The sequence below is a fragment of the Malaclemys terrapin genome, chromosome 7 (genome assembly GCF_027887155.1).
Source record: "Malaclemys terrapin pileata isolate rMalTer1 chromosome 7, rMalTer1.hap1, whole genome shotgun sequence".
Lineage (NCBI taxonomy): Eukaryota > Metazoa > Chordata > Testudines > Emydidae > Malaclemys > Malaclemys terrapin.
In genome coordinates, this window is record NC_071511.1 from 123,086,536 (window position 1) to 123,108,293 (window position 21,758).

Here is a 21,758-nt window from a genome sequence, read left to right on the forward strand (position 1 = left end):
TGGTACTGAGGCGCTGACCAGCTCTCCTAGCAGGAGCCTGGGTGCTTCCTAGGGGGGCCAGGTCTCCGGTTTTCGACCAGCACACCCAGTCGAAAAAGGACCCGGCGGCTCTAGTCAGCGCCGCAGACTGGGCTTTTAATGGGCGCTTGGTGCTAAGCCAGGCTAGTCCGTACCTGTCCTGGCTGGCACCGTGCTGTGCCCTGGAAGTGTCCAGTAGGACAGGGCCGGCTCCTAGGCGGGGGCACCGGACAGCTCTGCGGGCTGCCCCTGCCCTGAACACTGGTGGTGGTGGGGTTGGTGCCTGCGGGTGAGAGCAGCACGTGGCGCCACCTGCTTCCAGGGCATGCACCGTGCGGTACCAGGACAGGCAGGCAGCCTGCCTTAGCATGCCCCCCCTTCACCCCCCGACCAGGAGCTGCCTGAGGTAAGCCTATGACCCTGCCCTGGGCCCCCCCCCCCCAAAACCCTCACCCCCCCCTTCTGCATCCCAACTCACAGCCCCCTCCTGCTCTCCAAAGCCCTCAGCCCCACCCTGGAACCCACACACCTCACCCCAGCCCACTGAGGGTGGAGGACAGCAAGGGTAGTGGGGGGAAGGGGGTTTGGGGAAGCGGGGTAGGGTGTTCAGTTTTGTGCGACTAGGAAGCTGGCAATCCTCGTGCTGCCGGAGCTGCGTCAGACTGATTTGTGTGTTGGCAGAAAGGCCCTTGAGCTCAAACCCGAGTCTGCAGCCAGGCGTTAGTGTAGCCCTCTCCTAACTCCCCAGCCTACTTGACAAAGCTTCCGCTAATGCCTGGAGTTTGATCCACCGTAAAACAAACACATTTTACTACATTTAAACATACTCAGTTCAGTCAGGGCTGGTACGGTGCCACGTGCCCACTCCCTTTTTGTACCGTCTTTAAAAGTCACGATGTAGCCGTTAACCAACCTAGTCTGGACAGACTGAATGGAGATGATGCTGACTGCGTTGGCTTTATATATATGTGCTCATTCGCCGCCCCCAGTGTTTCTTCCCGCTTCCTTACTCGCTTAGATCTGCATCGGTCTGGGGCCTACCAGGTTAGAGACAGCTGCTGGTATAAACACTGGTGCTGTCCCTCTGCTCTTGGTGTTTGGGCAAGTCAGTGATTATTTTCATCGAAAGCCAACAGGGTTTGCACGTAGTCAGATGGGGAAAGCCCCTATTCTAGCCCAGATGAGTTTGGCGTCCACTCCTGCAATGCTCAGGCAGGGGCAAGGCCTGTCTGAGCCAAAGGGCTGTTTCACAGGAGTACAGCCAGAGGGCCTAGTCCCTGTCATTTAATGCTGCAGCACTGTGGGTATTTCAGGTGCTGTAAGAATTAAAATGTAGGAACCTACACGCTCTGTATGCCAAAGGGGGGCTCTGCTGAGATTCCCACAAGTGGGGTTAGGAGCCACCCATCATCTGGCACGAGACCATCCCCGTTAAAAGTGATGCTTAAAACTACATCCGCCAGCTAACCCAAGCGCTGGGGACACAGCGGCTTTCCACGCACAGTAGCGGCATCAAGATAACGTTTATTAAGAAAATCAGCACAAGACTGCCTCTGCACTGAGTTGCTCCTTTCCACAGCCGGCTGTCGGGGAGGAGGATGCAGGAATGGCAGGGGAATTAACTCCAGTGCCATAACTCTATTTATATATTAAAATCTACAATATAGAAACAAATACAGTATTTGTGACTATTGGCAAAAATCTACTGGCACAAGAGGATTGTTTGCTGCACACCAGGAAGGCGGCTGGTACACCTGCATCAGCTGGGGCGGGGGGGGGGGGGGGGAGGAGCTGCTTACATTGCTACAGTACTTCATTGTGAAAATAATTAGGTATTAATTTCATTATGCTTCTGCTAGGAGCTTTTCCCCCCCCCTTCCCCACCAGCCAGCTGCTGATATATTACAAGGAAAAGTAACGATGAAAAGCAAAAACCAAACCAGTTTTACGTAACACCTTCTGCTTCCCGGCTGATCACCAACATGTCCCCCCATTTGCTCCTGACAGGTGTCTGAGCCTGTGTTTGACTTTGCCCAGTTCCTGGGAGCATGAGAGTTTTGCCCAAGTTAGACATGCAGGAGTGGGCTTGCTGTCTCCTGTGAAGAACTTGCCTGCTTTGTAAAGCACCAGCGGCAGGAGCGGCGCCAGGGTTTTTGGCGCCCTAGGCGGGGGGGTCCTTCCGCACTCCCGGTCTTCAGGGCACTTCAGGGGCGGGTCCCTGAGTGAGTGAAGGACCTGCCGCAGAATTGCCGCCGAAGACCCAGAGCGCGGCAGGAACCCCCCCCCCCCCCCCCCCCCGGCCGCCGCCAAATTGCCGATGAGGGCGGCAAAATGCCACACCCCCCACCCCCAAATCCTGGTGCCCTAGGTGACCACCTAGGCTGCCTAAATGTACGTGCCGGCCCTGACCAGAGGCCACAGAAAGATCTCATGCCTCATTGTAAGGATCATGCCTTGGACCAGAGCTCAGCCGGTATAAGTCAGTTTAGCAAGAGTGGAGGAGCTGGGCCCTGCGCCTTAGGGCAGCCAGATGCTATTTGTTCATCTTCTACACTTTCAGTTACTTACAAACGCGAGCGCCCTTGTGTAGTCTGGCGCTACCTCAGCCCCAGGCTTCCTCCTGCGAGCCGAGCTGAAAAGTAAGTTGCGCTCATGAAAAGGAGGCCGTGTGGGCAGTCGCGCTATTGGGAGCAGCAGCACTTTGATCATGGTCTGTAGCAAATCAGCATCATGGGTTACTGAGCAGAGCCACGTCCCTGCGTATAACAAAGACTCTCCCTTTCAGTGCTTTGGGGGGGCAGGACGGGACCATGCCCTGAAATGCACATGGGGCCTGATGTGCCAATAACTAACTGCTCTTGCTCCCAGGGTTGCTTGGTCACAGCGTCTAATAGAACTGACAGTGAATTTGCTTCCGTAAGTGCCCACAAGCTTCGAGAGGCCAGTACCTAAAGCAAAAGGCCTGGGCCTGCACTGGCCCGGCTCTCGTTGCAGTCAAGGGGCAGTGCAGCGGTACATGATCTACAGTGGTCCGTGGTGACTGAGCCCAGGATCTGGTCAGGCTCGACTGGGGGGGGGGGGGGGGGGGGGGGGGGAAGAGGTGTGTTCTGGGGCCATTAACACTAGAGAGGAGTATAAATGAGCCACAGCTTGCTTGCCTTCTCTGCCGTGCAGCCCCCTGGAAAGCAGCAGGCTTGCGTCATCTAATACTTCCCAGCAAGCTGGGGCCTTGCTTGAGCTCCCACTGAGGTCAATGGGAGCTAGCTGAGATCAAGCCCCTCCTCCAAGGTTTTCATTAGTGCCGCATTCGAGTCTGTTCAGAGGAGCCTGGTTTCCTGATGGGGCTTGTCGCGTTCTGAAAACGAGGCCACTTTATGGTGTCCCCAGTTAGTCACAAAAATCTCTAGGCCTCGCGTTTGCCACCACGCTGAGCCCCATGAACGCAATGGGCCCCCAGGGTGGACAGCTCAGCCCCAGAGGGATGGGGGCGTGCCTTGCTCGTAGTGCAGGTGCAGACCAGGGAGGACTGACAGACCTAAACTGAGATGGTTGTGGCCTGAGTGAGCCCCGGCCGAGCCTGGCGGCTGCCCAGTACTACACTTCCTAGAATGGGTGGTCACAAGGACTCACAGATAGACACACAAAATGGGTGGGGTGCAGAGAACCTGGCCACTCAAACTGATGGGGCGGCAGCAGGAGCAGCAGCAAACCAGTTCTCTCCCTTCCCTCCACCTACCTCTGGCCCTTTGGGGAGAGGGATAGCTCAGTGGTTTGAGCATTGGCCTGCTAAACCCAGGGTTGTGAGTTCAGCCCTTGAGAGGGCCAACTGGGGCAAACTCAGTACTTGGTCCTGCTAGTGAAGGTAGGGGGCTGGACTCGATGACCTTTCAAGGTCCCTTCCAGTTCTAGGAGATGGGATATCTCCATTTATTTATTTATTTTATTTTTATCAGAAGCTCCTTCATTAAAACAAAGAAACAAAATCTGTTTTAAGCCACTTTCTTCCTTTTTTGCTTGTTGATGACTAAGTGCATTGACCACCCTGTCACATCAGTGTGGCCAAGAGCGTGTAATCACCACCCAAGTTTCCTTCCTTTAAAGCAAAGAGAGACATTTAACACTCTACCATAAAAACAGAGCATTGGTGGGAGGGCAGGTGTAGACATTCTTCCTCAGTGTTTTTTGCAAGTGCTGATTGAGGGGTCAGGGGAGAGGCCTTTGGCTTGTGAAGGGCAGGGAGAACTCAGGAGCAAGCATCGGTGCAGTGGGGTTATAGTCGTGCAGTGCCACAAGGAGCCAGGCCGCTGGGGCAAGGCTGCTGAAAACGTAACCCCGTCACCTCGCTGGACGGCGACACGCAGAGCCATGCCCCCCTTAGAGTCTTTCGCAGGAACCACATGCTGCACACCCATCCGCTGCCATGGGCCTCACTCTCCCCCCACGCAGCACTCAGCACGTCGATTTCCAGCCACCGCTCCCCGGAGAGCATCGAGTGAGCAGGGTTCCTGGGAACTATTCCGCCACCAGCAAAAGGGTTTGGCTTTATAATGTATCTCCTGCCAGACTGGCCCTGTCACACCTTTGCCGCCAGCACTCCTGCTGGACACCCAGCTCTTCCGAACGGCCCACGCAGCCCTGCCCTTTTAAGAGGCTTTTGTGAAATGGGGTCAGTTGCCCCCAAAAGGCCGACTTTCTTCTCTGTATTACTGCCACTCACCAGCTGTCTACTGTCACTGTCCACCGGGCAGAAGGTGTGCCTCACCGCACCTTTCCCGCTAGCCTAGCGGCGGGGACATCCCTGGGCATGCTGTAGAAGAGGAAGAACGGCTCCAGCTGTTTTCTTAAGATTAAAATGTAAAACCCATTGGAAAGAGTGGTTCATCTTGACTTCCCTGATGTGCTGGAGTTCAGAACTCGTTAGGGGCAAAGGGAAGGGAAGAGCTGGCACCAGCAGGACCCTCCCCTCCCTGCCTCCAGCATCCTGGGGGTGGTTCAGATGTTGAATTTCACAAATGATGAGTGAAGACAGAGACCCCTCGCTCCTCTCACGTCTGCCCCCCCCCCCAACCCGTGCTGCTGGTCTAAGTGCTGCGATAAGTTTTGATGATATCCTTGATGGCCCGTCTGCAGATCGGGCAGCAGGCGTTGGCCATCTTCTTGAGTTTCAGCCCACACGGGTAGCAGAGACACATGTGTCCACAGGAGTAAATGACGGTATCTACCATGTTCTCGTAGCAGATGGTGCACTCGTCCCCCCAGATCCCTGAGCCAGATGGGGAGATGGGTGACTCCGGCATGCTGACGGGGGAGTTTGGCGCTGTGCCTGAAATGCAAGGAACACGGTCGCTCTTTACTCTGTCACGAGTGTCTCAGGGTTAGGGAGAGAGGAGTGACTCGGTCAGAGGAGACTCCTGGTGCACCTAGTACTGCAGGGAGCACCCTGCACAGGCAGGGGGTAGAATGGGTGATTTAACGGGTCTCCTTCAATAGCTTTTGCAGCTAACCATGTCCAATAGCTGAGGCCTCAGCAGAAGGTGAGAAAAGGCCGTAATGCTCCTGACTCAATGCACAATGCTGCACCATTGAGGAAGGGAGAATTCCTCTGGGCTCTGCTCTAGCCCATGAAAAATCCCACAACCCGGATTGGCATCATTCTGCCAACAAATCTGCAGTGCAGATACAGCAATGCTGACGGAAGAGGGCTTTGGGCAGCACAGCTAACGGCGTGCGGGGAGGTGGCGTTCCTATGCTGCCAGAAAACCACTTCTATTGGCGTACGTTGCGTGTACATGAGGGGGCTATGCCACCATAGGTGCTGTAGTGTAGACACAGCCTAAGAAATCTGGTTCTTCTAATAACAGGTCACAGAGTCTCCATGCTGGGACGGAGGGTGGTCATGTGTTAAGGTCACAAGCCTGAGAGGCAGGAGTCTTATGCTTTAGTCTCGGTTCTGCCACTGATGCACTGCATGGCCTTGGGCAAGTCACTCCCCCTCTTTGCGCCTCATTTCCCTCATTCGGCAAATGGGCACCATAACTCAGAACCTAGCTCACCTGAGCTGTGGTGAGAGGCCCAAGGTATGTCTGGAAAGGGGGCAGAGCTCCTGGCAAGGAAGGGGCTATATAAATGCAAGAGATTCTGAGGGTGGGTAACACTGCTTTTGTCATGGGATTAGTAGTAGAGCTGTGCAGTTTGCCTAGAGTTTAGGCCAATACACTGCAACGAAACAGCTGCTCACTGCACCGGGGGCCAACGGGAAAACTGGCTGCCTGATCACACGCCCAGCTGGCCCACAGAGGGAGCTCTGCAGTGTCCAAGCACTGTACAAACATTCACTACGGAGGGCAAATTGGAAGCTGCCAAATGGGTTAGCTGCTGCTTAATGGTTGGAAGGGAGGGCAGAGTGATGGCGGCACCAGCTCTAAGACTGGTGCATTGTTTGGTGACATGAGCAGGGGCCTGAGGCCTTGGGCAAGTCACAGATTGTGAGTTCTCTGGGCAGGGATGTGCATAGCTGGCATGGGGCACTACCCTCCTACAAACAGCCACAACCTCTCGATGCAACGGGAATTCTGCCTCCCTCCCTCACTCAGAGATTGTGAGGCTGGATGGAAACTTCTGACAGCCTCTGGGATTCATGGTAACGGGGCCTGGTGCAGAATAGCAAGGTAAACAGCCTCCAGGCTTCTCCCCAGAGGCAGCTGCATTTCACAGGAGGGTGTACACAGTCTAGAAAAAGAACAGGAGTACTTGTGGCACCTTAGAGACTAACAAATTTATTAGAGCATAAGCTTTCGTGGACTACAGCCCACTTCTTCGGATGCATATAGAATGGAACATATATTGAGGAGATATATATACACACATACAGAGAGCATGAACAGGTGGGAGTTGTCTTACCAACTCTGAGAGGCCAATTAAGTAAGAGAAAAAAAAACTTTTGAAGTGATAATCAAGCTAGCCCAGTACAGACAGGTTGATGAGAAGTGTGGCCTCTCAGAGTTGGTAAGACAACTCCCACCTGTTTATGCTCTCTGTATGTGTGTGTATATATATCTCCTCAATATATGTTCCATTCTATATGCATCCGAAGAAGTGGGCTGTAGTCCACGAAAGCTTATGCTCTAATAAATTTGTTAGTCTCTAAGGTGCCACAAGTACTCCTGTTCTTTTTGTGGATACAGACTAACACGGCTGCTACTCTGAAAACAGTCTAGAAAGGTTGTTAGCCCCCTTTGAGATTTTTGATGATGAAAGAGGCTACACAATTATTGCTGTCCAGTATCAAGACATCTGGGCGGCTTTCACATAAAAACATCCCTAGGGACTTCACGGGTCTCTGGCACTTCTCCCTCACTCGCTTCGGGAGCTGACAGGTGCATAGATGGATGCCGCCCCGTGCATTTAGCGCACCAATGGGCGTTGAACAGGGGAGCTGGAAGGGTGGCAGTGCAGAACATGGCAGGGGCCCGCGGATGTGGGCGGGGCACACTCACCGCTGATGGAGCTGCAGAGCAGACCGGAGCCATACGTACTCAGGATTGGATCAGAAACCCCGCTGCAGAGAACCGTGGGGGAATTTGGGGCTGAAGTGGGAGAGCTCGGTGTAGATGGGCCCAGTCGCTCGGCCAATATGGTGGAACCTGGACAATAAAACAAGCACACCCGTGGTTTTTAAAATAGCTTGTCCCCATGTGATTATTCCAGACACTAGGCCCTGCTCCTGCCCAGGGATACTTGCCCGGGGCTGGGCGTGCGTCGCTCATTCTGATCTGTGTTAAGTGCCATCACAATGAGAGCTGGGGGTGAAATCCTGGCCTTACTGAAGGCAATGGGTGTTTTACCATTGACTTCAATTGGACCAGAACGTAACCCTTAGTTTCCAGTCCTAACAAACCCATCCTAAGCCAAGCACAAGATGGCACCTCGCCCCCTTCCTCCCCCCGCCCCCCCTGCTGCTATCAGCTGGCCTAAAAGAGGTTTGAACACCCCCCCCCACACACACACACACACATAAGCTGGATCCCTGTGAGCCAGTGTAAATAGTTCTGCAGTTTTACACGTCGCTTTTCATTAAACGTCACCCACAGCCTCACCCTCCCATGTCCCGGCAGCGTCACATCCAGGGCTGGGGCTGGGGCCAGCGGGAGAGGCAGCAGACGGCTGGCCAGGCTGGAATGGAGCCCAAGGAGCTATCCCCTTGGTAATGAGTGCTGGACACCCCCAGAGCTTGGCACCACCAAGGCAGAAAAGCGCGAGTTCTGATCCCTGTCCTGCTCCACGTGCTGTGTGGCCTGAGCTGACTCATATCCCCGACCTTGGTGTCCTTTTCCTGTCTATAAAAAAGGCAACATCTTTGCAGCTGTTTGGAAGCCTCTGTTGTTCTCAGGTAACCCCCTGCCTGGACGTGGCCAGCCGGTGCTCAAAGGCAACAGACAGCAAATTAACGCGGGCACTCAAACTGGGAAACGAGAAAACAGGACAGGAAAGATTTGTACTAATTGGCCCTGTCTGGGCAGCTAACCCTTAAGAAACCATGTAGATACGAGCCTGCCATGCAGCCAAAGGGGGGCAAAGAGAACCAGACACTGAGTGCTGCAGTAAGTAGATGCAACTCCCCATACTTCGTGGCAGGCCTGAGTGTGATCCCTTCTTATGTTTGGGACTCGCCTGTCACAGGGCCCTGTTTGTGGAGTCCTCTACTAGTACACGCCTACACGCCTGCTCCCAGGCCACCGGAGGCAGAAGGTACTTGACCCACATTTTCCAGCTGTTTGCTGGGGAAGCAGCCAGCGCTGCAGGGGAGCCCCAGAGACAGCATTACAAACTCACTCCGGCTCAGCCTGCTTCTTGTCCTGTGGCTATGATAATAATCAGCTGAAATGTCTCCCCAGACAATCACAGGTGGTGACAAGGGTCCCCCCCTCCCCCGGGAAGGTGGATGGGGTCTGCTGGGTAACCATACTACCAATGGCTGAGGGAGGATGGCTAATGGAGATCAGAGCAGGCACAAAGGAGCAACTGGTTTTTCTGGAGTTCCAAGGTGTTCAGTCTCTTGTGGAAGAGACAACAGGGATAGTTCCCGACCAGAATTTAAATACCCACGGACGCTTAGCGTCCTTCATGTTACCATATATGGAGCTGAGAAAGCGGGATCTACAGCACAGTTCAATGAGTCGGCGGCTGCTTTCAAGTGAAAAAGCACCAGGAGGCCAGGAAAACAGTCCTGTGGATGGCATCTTGCTTCAATTTCCTTGTGGGGGCTGGGTAAGGCTAGCTGCACTTGGTAGTCAAACCAGGCTACAAACAAATCTTCGAGTCCAACAGGTTGAGCCACCCAAAAGCCTCCTGTAGACAACTGGAATGTAATCAAATGTCGGCCATCAGCCAGGCATCTGACCCATTTTTAAATGTAGCCAAGGTGCACTGCATGAGAAGGGCGTTGGATGGGAGGTGCAGAAAGAAAACTAGCCTGTTCCGCCTCCGTTTCCCTGTCGACACCACCGAAGAGCAAGTGAAATGAAGGCCTGGCCCACCTGGCTCACTGCGTGCGGAGTTACTTGTCTCACTTCTAACTCTGCTAAACGCCTTTTCTACTTGTTCCATTCCTGCTCTGACAGAGTGCACATGCCTCTGGTAAAGAGACAGCTAGGAAATACACCCAGAACACAGGACTGGGTCGCTGAAGAACAGGGACTGTAGGTTCTGTTCCTGTGCTGACACAGACTTGCTGTGAGACCTGAGACAAGTCACCCAGGGAGGTTTAGGCCCAGAGGCGATTTGCGAAATGGAGAGAAGAGATGAGTTGCATGGCTTAATTCATCAGTGTGGTTCAAGTGCACTGAGCTCCTCAGAGGGCAGCTACTATGCGAGGGCCAAGCTGTCTTTGGAAAAGTCAGGCACCTTCTTCTACACCGAAGTGAGCAGTGCCGGAATTCCTCTTCCGCTGTCAGCTGAATTGCTCCTGAAATACGCTAGGACGCCATGGTACAGCTCTCTTTCCCTGTCACTTTACTGTGCACAGCAAGTCTTTCCGACAGATCATAAAAAGCAAGGGCCTCTCTCCTCTGCATGGACGCTGAAGATCTCATGGCCATGGCCCTTTTCATAAGAGAATGCCTTTCCCACAACGTCCTTGATTACTATGCCTTCCCCTCTCTCGGCAGCGTGCTGTGTAACAGATGGCTGTGGGCACCACTCTCAGAGGTGGCTGCATTTCAGCAATGCTGTTCGGATGCAGTCTTGGAGGTGACCGGCGGTAAGAGCAGCAGGACGCTTTAAGTAACGTAAGTACTGAAAGTCTGTCTCTCCTTTACACAACTACCTCCTCACTTGGAGATGTTACTGAGGCTAAACCTCGGCACATACACAGCATTTCACACTGCCAAAAAGGTGTGTTTAATAGGTACGAACAAGCTACCCGGTGTCAGAATGTTTATTAGCTGTATTGCTGTGCGCTGTTAAACAGCTGCTGTGTTCCACCCCACAAGTAGCTGTGTTTCAGCAATCCCTGTGTATTTTATTATATGAATGATATTACTTAGCACGTATCGTGTACATCACATCTTCAAAGCTGGAGAAACTTTAACTAAATTCTTCTCAGAGCATGGTGAGGTCAGCAGGTATTCAAAGGGATTTGGGTGCCTCACTCGGTTAGGTTCCTTTGAAAATTCCAGCTGCTATCCTGTGAGTGTCTCCGTTTCCCTGGAGACAAGTTAGTTTCTGACTTGCGTGAGCTTTATCTCTGGGAGCTGGATTTGGGTCTCTGGATAGGACGGAGCCTGTCAAGTCATCGCTGGCCATACGGGCTGGGCATGTCCTGTTAAATCAAGCATTCTAAGCTGCCTGTACTAGAATTTTAATCATCTTGCTGCAAACCATACGGGGCAGCCATGTAGATTAAAAAACTCAACATCTCTGTGTGTTTTTCTTTTAAATGGGGATGGTTAACACAGGCAGCCAACGGATCTTGGAAATATTACCTGGCACGGTTCATTGCTCTTCTCAGAGTGCACAACAAAACCAGCAGGGGACTTGTTCCTTACGCCCCTGGTGTTTTGCCCTTATGGTATCAGATAACACCAAACCATGACCTCTGTCCAGCACTGTAACATAGCTACTGCTGAGGCAGGGTGTGAGAGCATACAGTAACCTAATATTGAGAGTATCAGCCTGCATGTGACCAAATGTTTCTATTGATAACTGCTGCCTTCTCCTGGAACATGCTCTGTAACCCTGGTGTGCGTGGGATGCGTCACACACATTTTATTACCTTTTTGGAACATTTCAGCTCCTTCATGTTGATTCTGCAATGTGCCAAGGCGGGACTGTCAGGGAGCTGACACTATTATGATAAATTCTGAAGGACCCGAAAGGTCCCTTTCTGGGAACAACACAGCGCCAGGACTGCAGACTGTCAGCTTAGATGCACCCAGGTTCCAGACCTGCTGTGATTCCCAGTCCTGTCATTTAGCCCTGCAACCAACCTGCCTGCCTTTATCCTAGAGCCCCTGTTTTCATCTGCCACAGACAGCACCGTTTGGTGACTCTTCCTCCCATCTGCTAGACGGCGGCACATAGAAAAGCCACTACAGAAGCTGCGGTTCTAACCAACTCAGTCGGCGTCTGCACGGTTATCTTCCCAGAACTGACAAGGCGGCTAGGTCTGCAGAGTCCTAGGGCATCAGCCGTGTTCTCAAGTGCACATGACGTGGGTATGTTGGTGTAAGTCATGGCCTCCCTCCACTCTGCCTGCTCCCTCCTCGGGAAATATACAAGAATGCCAGCCTGGGGCTGAGAGATGCTCGGCCCCCACCTCTTCCATTTCAGTCAGGGGGAGTGGCAGGTGCTCAATCCTTCTCAGCCCCCTAGAGAACCTATTCCTCAGGCTTGGGAAGAATGGATCAGCTGTGTGTGTCCATGACACAAACTTAACACTCTGGAGTGGTTGGAAGTATCAGGTTGCCTCCAGCATAGCCGGCATTTTATCCATTGTGCTGCCCTTGCCGGGGGTGGGGTGATCAGATTATTCTGTTCACGGTGGGTGGGACTTGGGAGGCGCGGGGAGGAAGGGGGCAGGCGCTGAGCCGCGGGGCCCTCTGGCAGGCAGGAGGCGCTGGGGAGGTGGAGAGGAGCTGATGGGGGGGGCTGCTGGTGGGTGCTCAGCACCCACCATTTTTTCCCCCTGGGTGCTCCAGCCCCGGGGCCCCCACGGAGTCGGCGCCTATGCTCAGATGGAAGGCAGAACTGGAGCCTGGAGGGCTGGCTACTCGAGGATGTGAAGGAGCTGCACGGAGCCTACGTTCACAGACACCAGCAATGGACGTCTCCAGTCTGAGGGATGATCTAGCAGTAAGCTGAGCTAATGGATAATATATAGTGTAAACAAGCCCAGCGGGGTATAGATCACAGCCCAGTCTCTATAAACACAACAACGGGGAACACCCACTAGCCAGAGGCATTTACAAAACAAAACCCTGCTTCTCATCCAATCAACCTGGATGACAGTCCCTTCATGAGGCTCAGGACAGGTTTTGTTCCTAACAACAGCCGGCAGCTCACCTCATTAAACTGAAAACAAACACAGGCCGCTGAATGCTCTTTTCCTGGGCTGGTCAGAGGAGCCTCTAATGTTACAGACCATGTACGAAATGAAGACGATCGTAGTCGACAGCCATGATCCATTGGCACATTAGAACTCTCCACAATCAGACTAAAGCTAGTCTCTGCTGGAGGAAAAGCAACGAACACCCAGGGAACTAAGGGCCACCCTCCCACACACCTCGCCACCTTGCTTTGACCTTGCCTTCTCCAACATAAATATATAGCCACCCGTCTATTAAAAGAGGCCTACTAAAACAAGACACTCCATCATGCACGTTTCTGCCCCGGTGGGAGAACAAGCCACACGTGACAGATGCTAGTCACGTTGATTAATGCACTGCTGGAAGGCGCTCAGATATTCCAGTGTCGAGTGTGGTATAAGAATCACTACAGGACACAATAGAATTACAAAAGCAGCAAAGAGTCCTGTGGCACCTTATAGACTAACAGACGTATTGGAGCATGAGCTTTCGTGGGTGAATACCCACTTCATCGGATCACATGCATCTGATGAAGTTGGTATTCACCCACGAAAGCTCATGCTCCAATACGTCTGTTAGTCTATAAGGTGTCACAGGACTCTTTGCTGCTTTTACAGATCCAGACTAACACGGCTCCCCCTCGGATAATAGAATTACAGTAATTGCCTCTAACTAATTCTAAACACACATGTACGTTTCAGACCAAACCCTGCCATCGTGTGTGTGAACATGGCTCCCATGGAACTCTACGGGACCAGCTGTGTACATCTGAGGGCAGGATCAGGTCCTTTAAAATATGAACAACTCTAAATATTGGAACATTCTTCTCCTCCGAGACGACTAACATTATGGCTTGGAGGGCCTGATCCGAAACGCGCTGAAAAGACACCCATTGACTTCAGTGGGCATTTGGCTCAGGCCCATATACCAGTAGGTTCATTGACACCATTTTCAAACCACTAGTATCAGCTAAAGGCCAATGCTGATGGAACAACAAGTAATAACTATCCTCTGCATTTCTGCAATATCTCCAAGAGAGGATCACAAAGCTCTTAACTTTTAAATGAATGAATGAATCCTCCCAACACCCCTGAGAAGGAAGAGAGTATAACTGTTAACTGCATTACTAACCCCATTTTGCAGAGAATACTTAATCTTGACCAAGCAACAAGGATGCTTTGGCTTTTGATCCGAGTGACAGAGCATTCGCCAAAGGGAACCTCAAGCGCTGGGTTCCCTCTCAGCAGAGATCAGTCACAGCCTACGTTTTCCCCAGTTTTAAATTAATTAAATAAATAAATTAATTAATGGAGATATCCCATCTCCTAGAACTGGAAGGGACCTTGAAAGGTCATCAAGTCCAGCCCCCTGCCTTCACTAGCAGGACCAAGTACTGATTTTGCCCCAGATCCCCAAGTGGCCCCCTCAAGGATTGAACTCACTACCCTGGGTTTAGCAGGCCAATGCTCAAACCACTGAGCTATCCCTCCCCCCCAGCAGCCTTTTCTTTGCTGAGGCTCGCTTTTGACTGTGGCTGGTGAAGTGCTGGTGGGAATTGGTCTCCTAGCTGCCTATTACTGGGCTCTGAGCTCCGTTAGGAAAGGTGCACTGTTTGAGGAGAGGATGGCTCCTAAATTGGGAAACAGTTTAGCAAAGTATGTAGCAAATACCGTATGTAAATGGAGCCCAGATGCTATGGTGACGGACTCCTAGAAATGTGGGAAATACAGAACACTGCATGGGAAGTCTAGTCTTTCGCATTAAATCATCTTTTCCTCTCAATGTAGGATATAACCAACACATCTACTTGTCCTTTTAACTAGGGTTACCATACGTCCGGATTTTCCCGGACATGTCCGGCTTTTGGGGGCTCAAATCCCCGTCCGGGGGGAAATCCCCAAAAGCCGGGCATGTCCGGGAAAATCGGGAGGGCTCGGTGGTGCTCGGCCGGGGCCACCGGTGAGGGGCCGGTGCGGGGCCGGGGGCATGGTGCCGGGCCGGGAACCAGGGGCGCAGTGCCGGGCCAGGGTCACAGTGCCGGGCCGGGCGCGGGGCCGGACGGGGAGCCGGGGGCGCGGTGCCGCTCCTGGAAGCCTCACAGAAGTGGACTCCACATGCTTAGAACTAACACTGCTTTGAAGAGAAAATAAGTTGGAAAGAAACATTTATGTCATAGGCTGGTGCTTTCCCTTTTAAATAGGAACAAACCCCCCACTTTGCTGAAAGAACAACAGTAGTGAACATGGGAACATCCGTGCTTTGTGGCAGGATCGAATGCTGTAAATGCTTTGTGGCAGCACACAACACCCCTGGCAAACACTAGCTCAGGTGGTTGATTCGGTTTCAGTTGTTTGCATTACCTGCCCATGCTTTTATGAGTGTTAGTCAAGCATCATAAATATAACATACACCCAAATGGTACAACCGGCAGGGCTGTATTTATCAGGGATCTTCCTAGTCTGCAAACTCAAACTTAGCTCTTCTTTCACAATAGATTGTCAGCAAACCACCACCATCTCAATTCAGCCTTATGCTGTCATTATTGTTTTTTTAATGGGCTTGTACTACCAGGGACTGGCCTGGCCTGCTAAATTTAGACCTTCCCCAAACAATGTAGTAAACGAACAATCCACCCTGGGTGCCACTTTCTCATCTTCTGTGGTGGAGGCAGAAACTCTTGAGGGAACCGCAACCTTATATGACCTATTGCTATGTCTCCACTGTTCATGTCGTTGGCACTTTGACTGCCCTTTCCCCCCAGGTGTAACACTTTGGCTGTGTAAAGAGCCCATCCAATAAAGACCGGTTAACTACCTTATTGTAACTGGTTCTTCTACAGGTTTTGTCCAGGTGGGTTCCATTTGTAGATGTAGCACATCATGCATACAATGGGGGACCTACACACCACAAATAGGGGCCACATCCACAAAGACTCAAAGGAGAACAGATGCTTGGCTACAGTTTTAAACTGGGATTTTCAAAAGTGCGTAAAAGAGTTTGTTGCCTAACATCCATCGTAGTCCAATGGAAGTTGGGCACCTAACTAGCTTAGATAACTTTAGAAATCCCACCCTTCACCTTTACTTGTTAGGAGCCAGATTTTTCTAAGAAGAGCTCAGCAGCTCCCCTAAAACAAACAAAACACACACACACACCCCTACCTCTTTTGAAAACTTGCCCATTTGTTTTGGTGCCTAAATAGGACCTGAGTTCTTTTACAAAGCTGGCCCCAGTTGTAGGTGTTCTCTGGAAAAATCTGTTCCTAGGAAGCGTTTGTTCCAGCGTATGTGGGTATCTGCACCATTCGAGGATTATGCCATTCATGAAGATAAATGCTAAGCCCCACAGACCTATGCACATGCTTAATCATACATACTGCAAACAGTCCCATTGGAGGCCTTGGGGTCTCTCTTGTTCTGAATAGTAAAGCCCAGCTGATACCAGGCATCACAACCCCGGAGGCAGCCCTAGAACAGTCTTGGGAGGACCAGGGGGCCTGTACAATGGGAAACCACAGAGTGGGGTCTGAGCACACTTGCGAAGGACCAGAGTACTAGTCAACTTCAGACTAAGATGAGACCCCCTCAGGAGCTAATTGCAAGCAGGGGGACCCAGAGCACAGGCACACAGTGAGAGACAAAGGGAGGTGTTGATGGAGAAAGCAAGGGCAAGGCTCCCCCACCAAAAGAACAATATAAAACTGTAACATTTCTGGGGGTCAGTTCAGCTCTCTCCTTACCCATCTCCACTGTCTTCCATGACTTCAATGGCACAGGTGGACATAAGGCTTTAGCAGAACTAATCATCTATGAGCCATGTCATAATGGACCTGCAGTGACTCCACCCCTGCGTGGAGGAAGATTATATCCACAGCTTAAAGCGATACCAGGTGGACACTGGGTTAGGAAGGGGGAAAACAACAGAAAATTCACCTCCTATGGAAGAATTCAGAGCCAAAAAACCTGAGCTGCCAAGAGCTGGGGTTTTGGGATCGTCTTGCTTTTAAAAACCCTGAAAATCACGTGGTTTGCTTTGTTATGACAAAGACTATTAACTTCAGAGCTCTCAAGACTGATCTTAGATTAATCACCACCTTTCTGTGGGAGAAAGTCCAGCCCTATCCTCATAGCCATAGGAATATCATAGAAAGGCCGTTTGGCTCAGACACGCCAGTATTGTGAAGGTGGATGCTCTTTTCTGAACAAGAAGGAAACAGCCATCAGGACCAATGCTTGAAAGTTCAGCACTCATCCAGCAGAGATTGACAGTAATGAGGTGAGCTGGGGGGAGCGGGGGGGGGAAATCATCTAATCGCACTGAAAACTTTCCCCTCTTCCTCACTGCTGCTCTGAGCTTCTATCGTGTATTTCGTTGGGAGAAAAGAAAAACTGGGTGTTATCAGTGTTATCAGTGCGTTTAGTCTATTCTGTCACTATAACAAGTAGCCTGAATCACTAACTCATGCCAGTGTTAGTCCAAGATTTATGCAGACTTTATCTTTCATGACAGACGAGCCATAATTCAAAGAGGCTGGTAAATTATCCCAAATGCAGTTTATTCAATGCAGACAAGCAAAGGCGTGGTGAGATATGGGAGATCCATATATCACTGACTATGAACAGCTCATTGAATCCAGGGATATTTTATTATCTAGATGGTGATAAAGACTTAATTTCCATTGTCACGGAGGAATGAGTGCAAAGGGGAAGCATTTACAGCGCTATATGGTTTCTGCGCAGGCTGTCCCACAGCTGTCACTGGAAGGAATTGTGTTTGTTTTACGCAGTCGTGATCTATGGGAAGTAGATATGCTCCAAACAGCACTCATCTAAACTCTCATCCTGAGAGGTGCTGAGTGCCTATAATTCCCACCGGCTTCAGTGACAGCTGCAGAAGGGTCAACAACACACAGGATCTGGCTGTGAATGAAGGGGAGCATGACAGAGTGGAACCCTAGCTCCAAAACGTCACGTAACTTGCTACAGCAGGCAGTGCCAGGTCCCTGTCCTGTGTCTAACCCACACAGCCAAATTCCGCATGCCAGGAAACGCACTCATTGTATTGGGCTCCTGGAAAATAGACATCGCACCATCATGAGCTGTAGGCAGATCAGAATTCAAACAGTCACCCATGCCAGGCAGGAGCGTGTCTGCAGTTAGCCCGGGGGGGGCTGAGAGGCAGGACCCCTCTGTTCTTTCCACTGACATGGCAACTCAGTAATACTCTACATGTGTCATCTGCGGGTCTCAGACAGAGGCCTCTCATTATGCCCACTAGCTTTTTTTTAAAGTAAATGGGGAAACTGAGGCACAGAGCAGCGACGTGAGTTATTGAAGATCACATAGGCAGTCTGAGGCAGAGGCAAAGAGAGAAGCTAACTCCAAAATCCCTTCCACATCTAAAGCCTTCCTATAGCTCAGCTCCCTCCTCAGTATAAGGGACATGAATTGATAACACTACTATGCCTCCATGGGTGTTGGGTGGGTGAATTACAGTTTGTGAAGAGTCACGAGATCTTTGGCTGAAAGGTGCTGTGGACGTGTACAGAGACATGGTGTTCCCTATCACATCACCAGCACTGATGCGAGAGAAGGACAATGATGAGGCAAACCCCACACTGTCGCTGTTCTGCTCCAATGCATGGTTGCTAAAAAGCCGACTACCCAGTTTTGTACGATCCGTGCTAGGACAGCTTCTCATTATGCTAATTTCACTTTTAAATGAAGGGGAAACGGAAGGTACACAGAGGGCCATACGTAATGGCAGAGCAGCGCCCTGAAGCAATTGAGGATGCAATACTCTTGAGGCTCTCTTACAAATTAGCATTAGTAATGCCTGCCTAATTCACTGAGAAAAATAAAACCCAGCCTGACGGAAGGGCTTATCCAACCTGGGCATTTGACACACACTAATTTCTTTCCAAGACTTGTTGAACATTTTAAAAATTTTAGACATACACCAGAAACCCCCCAAAATGCTTCCAAATGGATTCTGCTAAAGCAATAAAGTGGCGTTTGCCCTGCGGTTCACCAGAACTTCAGGCAATTAAGTGCCATAGAATGCAGGGCTGTTAAATCCGTATCTCTTTAATGAGGCCATTTTCCATAGACAAAATCAAAAACATGGGCCATAAAACTCTGGGGCGCTCCCTAAGCGAATGCTTGTTAAAGGAAGAGGCCCATTATAGGCATTTTTGTACACTAATGTTATGCATTTAGCAGTAGGGTATTTTGTATTTATTTTAACCCATTGATTACTGGCCATTTCCAAATGCCCAGAGCAATACAAGACTCCCATGGTTCAGATTCGAAAAGGCAGAGCCCGGGGGAAATGTACTGGCTGTGTCTATGATCAGGTTGCCCTCTGGTGGCTAGCGCCTCAAGATCGTAAGGACCTACTACTACACAGCTCTCCTGTATCTCACATGTCAGAGACTCATTTCTTTGGTGCTGAAGACCCAGGATTCTAGTCCTAGGTCCCCACCTAGGTGTGCGATTTATCCAGCAACTGTACACACTATCTGCAGCACAGAGATGCATAGGCAACTAGTGCACACACAAATCCTCGTTTAGACACAACTGATCTGCATGCAAGGTGCAGTAAGTGCATGTGAATTGAACATACGATTGCGCACACGCAGTTTTAGCGGATATTTTGGGGGATGTTTTCTTGAACAAGTGCTGCATTATGGGTTGTTTCTGGGGTCCAAATGGGGAAAGAGCAGTGACGGCAGCAGGACCAGCAGGAGTGTTACAAGGACCTCAGGAAGGTGGGAAGGACAGGCTGTCTAACCATAGCAGGACTGTAGGGGAGACAGGCTCAGCTTCACTGCCCCCTGCAGAGTCAGAGGGGGATCAGGTCAGCCAGCTGCCCCAAAGACCCCAGGAAAGGGAGGGGACAACCTCCCTCTGCCAGAAACTTTGGGAGGGTAGATGCAGAAGATGCATCAAGAAGACAGTGGGTATGAAGGTCCTGGTCCTGGTGAGGAAAGGAGGAGTCTAGCCAGGGAGTGAGTTCAGTGCCTTGTGGACCACTAACGGTCTATGAAAAGCTGCTCGGTCACATGGTGCTGGCTTGTCCACCTCGTTTCCAGCTGAAACAGAACCAAAGTGACAGAAAACTAAACGAAAAGCAAAACGGGACAGTGCACGTAGCTTTGTAACCCAACACAAGGCAAATGCCATGTGTCAGCAACTGCATCGCTGCCTGCGAGATCTTACTCAATTGCACTTGGGATGGGATGTGGCTGCATGGAACAAGCTCTCTATTAAGATGTGGACCTCAGGCAGAAAAGCTTTGGGACTCCATGCCATAACTTATTCAGTCTCTGGCTTCTCTTCTGACACTGCCGATAAGGGTCCCAGTTAGTGCCAGTCATGATTACGTTTGTGTGATGGAATACGACCAGCCAACTAATAACTGGCCTGAATCCCAACTCTCCCTTCCCACTGAGCATCCATCAGATGGTAACAATCCTTAGCCACTAATGGTCTACACCAGATTTAAATGAATGACCTATAGACGCTGTATGCCATTATCACTGTCATTCACTGCCTCTTTTACCCATATACTAATGAAGCACCTGCTTGTTTGTTTTTTAATTACCTACAAGGAAACTTTGATCTCTATGCAAAGTTCACGTCCCCAGGGAAGCTCAAAAACAATTTGTTGCATGGAAGCAATTCATTCTGAGATACAGCAAAGTTAAAAACAATGATGTACCACCACTTGGCTTCCCAATGAGTTTCTATAGAGACTCACTGCAGCTTATGCTCCTCCAGACATGAGTCATAACTTCCAAAACCTTCTGAGGTCAATCAATTTTACTTTCTAAAATTAATTACAATGTAAAAGGCAGCCCAGTATATTCAGGCCAGCTCACTTCAGTCTTTCAGGGCTCTCGATAAACCTTTGCCTGATCCAAGACACTTACAAGCAAAATCTGGGAACAGTAAATCACTGTTGTAATACGCTGGTCGTGTCCACTTTACAAGAACATTAAACCTGAAACAATGAAGTTGCTAAGTGAAAGCTTTCAGTTCCAGGTTGTTTTGGTTGCACCATGGGCTGCTTCTTCCTCTTTTAACGTTCTCATAATTGAAGCACAGTGTCCTTTCTCGGTTATGAATCTTTCCTGGGTTGGGGTGAGGGTAGAAAGGGGAACATACAACATTAGGTTCCATATATGGTATGCAAAGCCTGTGTTTCATTTCTACTTGGCTACTCAGTCTCCTAGAGATCAGTAACATTCGAGTTCTCTGTTTTGTGATCGCCTCCCTTATACCCGAGAAGAGTCACAGAATTTAAGGTCACCCAGGACTATTGTGATAGGCTAGTTTAGCCGCCTGCACAACATAATCCAGAGATTTTCATCCAGAAATTCATGCACCAAGACCAGTAATTTGTGGTTGAACTAGAGCAAATCTTTGAGGAAGACTCTACCACCTCCTCTGATAATCTGCTCCAATGGCTAATTAATTACCCTTATTTCCAGTCTGAATTTGTCTAGCTTCAGCTTCCAGCCACTGGGTTGTCTTATGACTTTGTCTACAACTTTAGAGAGTCTGTACTGTCAGATATCACTTCCCCATGTAGGTACTTATACATTGTGATCCAGTTGCCTGCTACACCTTTGCTTTGAACTCTGAGCTCCTTACATCTTTCATTGTACGTCCCTGTAGCCTCTCGCCCAACTGTGATGGTGCTTGGAGTTTTATTTATTTTCTCCTTGCTTGAAAGATTAATTAATCTTAATTTTCTGTTTTATTACTTCCCCTAGGATGAATTTAGTTCTAGTGAATTGTACTGGGTTGATAAAGACTGAAGACAACACCCCTGTTTATTGCACCAGTCCCTGCAATGGCCTATCTCAGGCCTTGATCTTATAATGAGCTCTGTGCAGGTGCAGTGGTTTCCTCATGTGGAATTGTTTCTATGATACTACAGTACTTCTCGATCCTTAGCCCAGGAAATAACTCTGGTATGTCTGATACTGGTGGGACAGCTGCTGTTGGTAAATGTTGACTTTGTAATGGCAATTACAGTCATCAGATGGCAATGACTTTCATTTGTCATCATCCTGGGTCACAGCCAAATGGCTGATCTAGAGGTGGAAAAGTCAGTCTCCAATAATCAGTCTCCTAAGCCATCCAGTCC

At 50.3% G+C, this 21,758-nt stretch overlaps 1 protein-coding gene across 3 annotated transcripts in view; it reads right to left on the bottom strand.

Moving 5' to 3' along the window:
• Positions 1 to 3,093: 3,093 nt before the first annotated feature.
• The window catches only part of NEURL1 (neuralized E3 ubiquitin protein ligase 1), a 316,430-nt gene continuing 297,765 nt past the window's right edge, over positions 3,094 to 21,758 (bottom strand). For all 3 annotated transcript variants that reach the window (XM_054033381.1, XM_054033382.1, XM_054033383.1), the window contains exons 5-6: positions 7,515 to 7,661; positions 3,094 to 5,341 (exon numbers count right to left, since the gene is read on the bottom strand). In XM_054033381.1, coding sequence (XP_053889356.1) covers positions 5,100 to 5,341; positions 7,515 to 7,661 — 389 coding nt within the window. In that variant the 3' untranslated portion in view covers positions 3,094 to 5,099. The remainder of the gene's footprint in view (positions 5,342 to 7,514; positions 7,662 to 21,758) is intronic.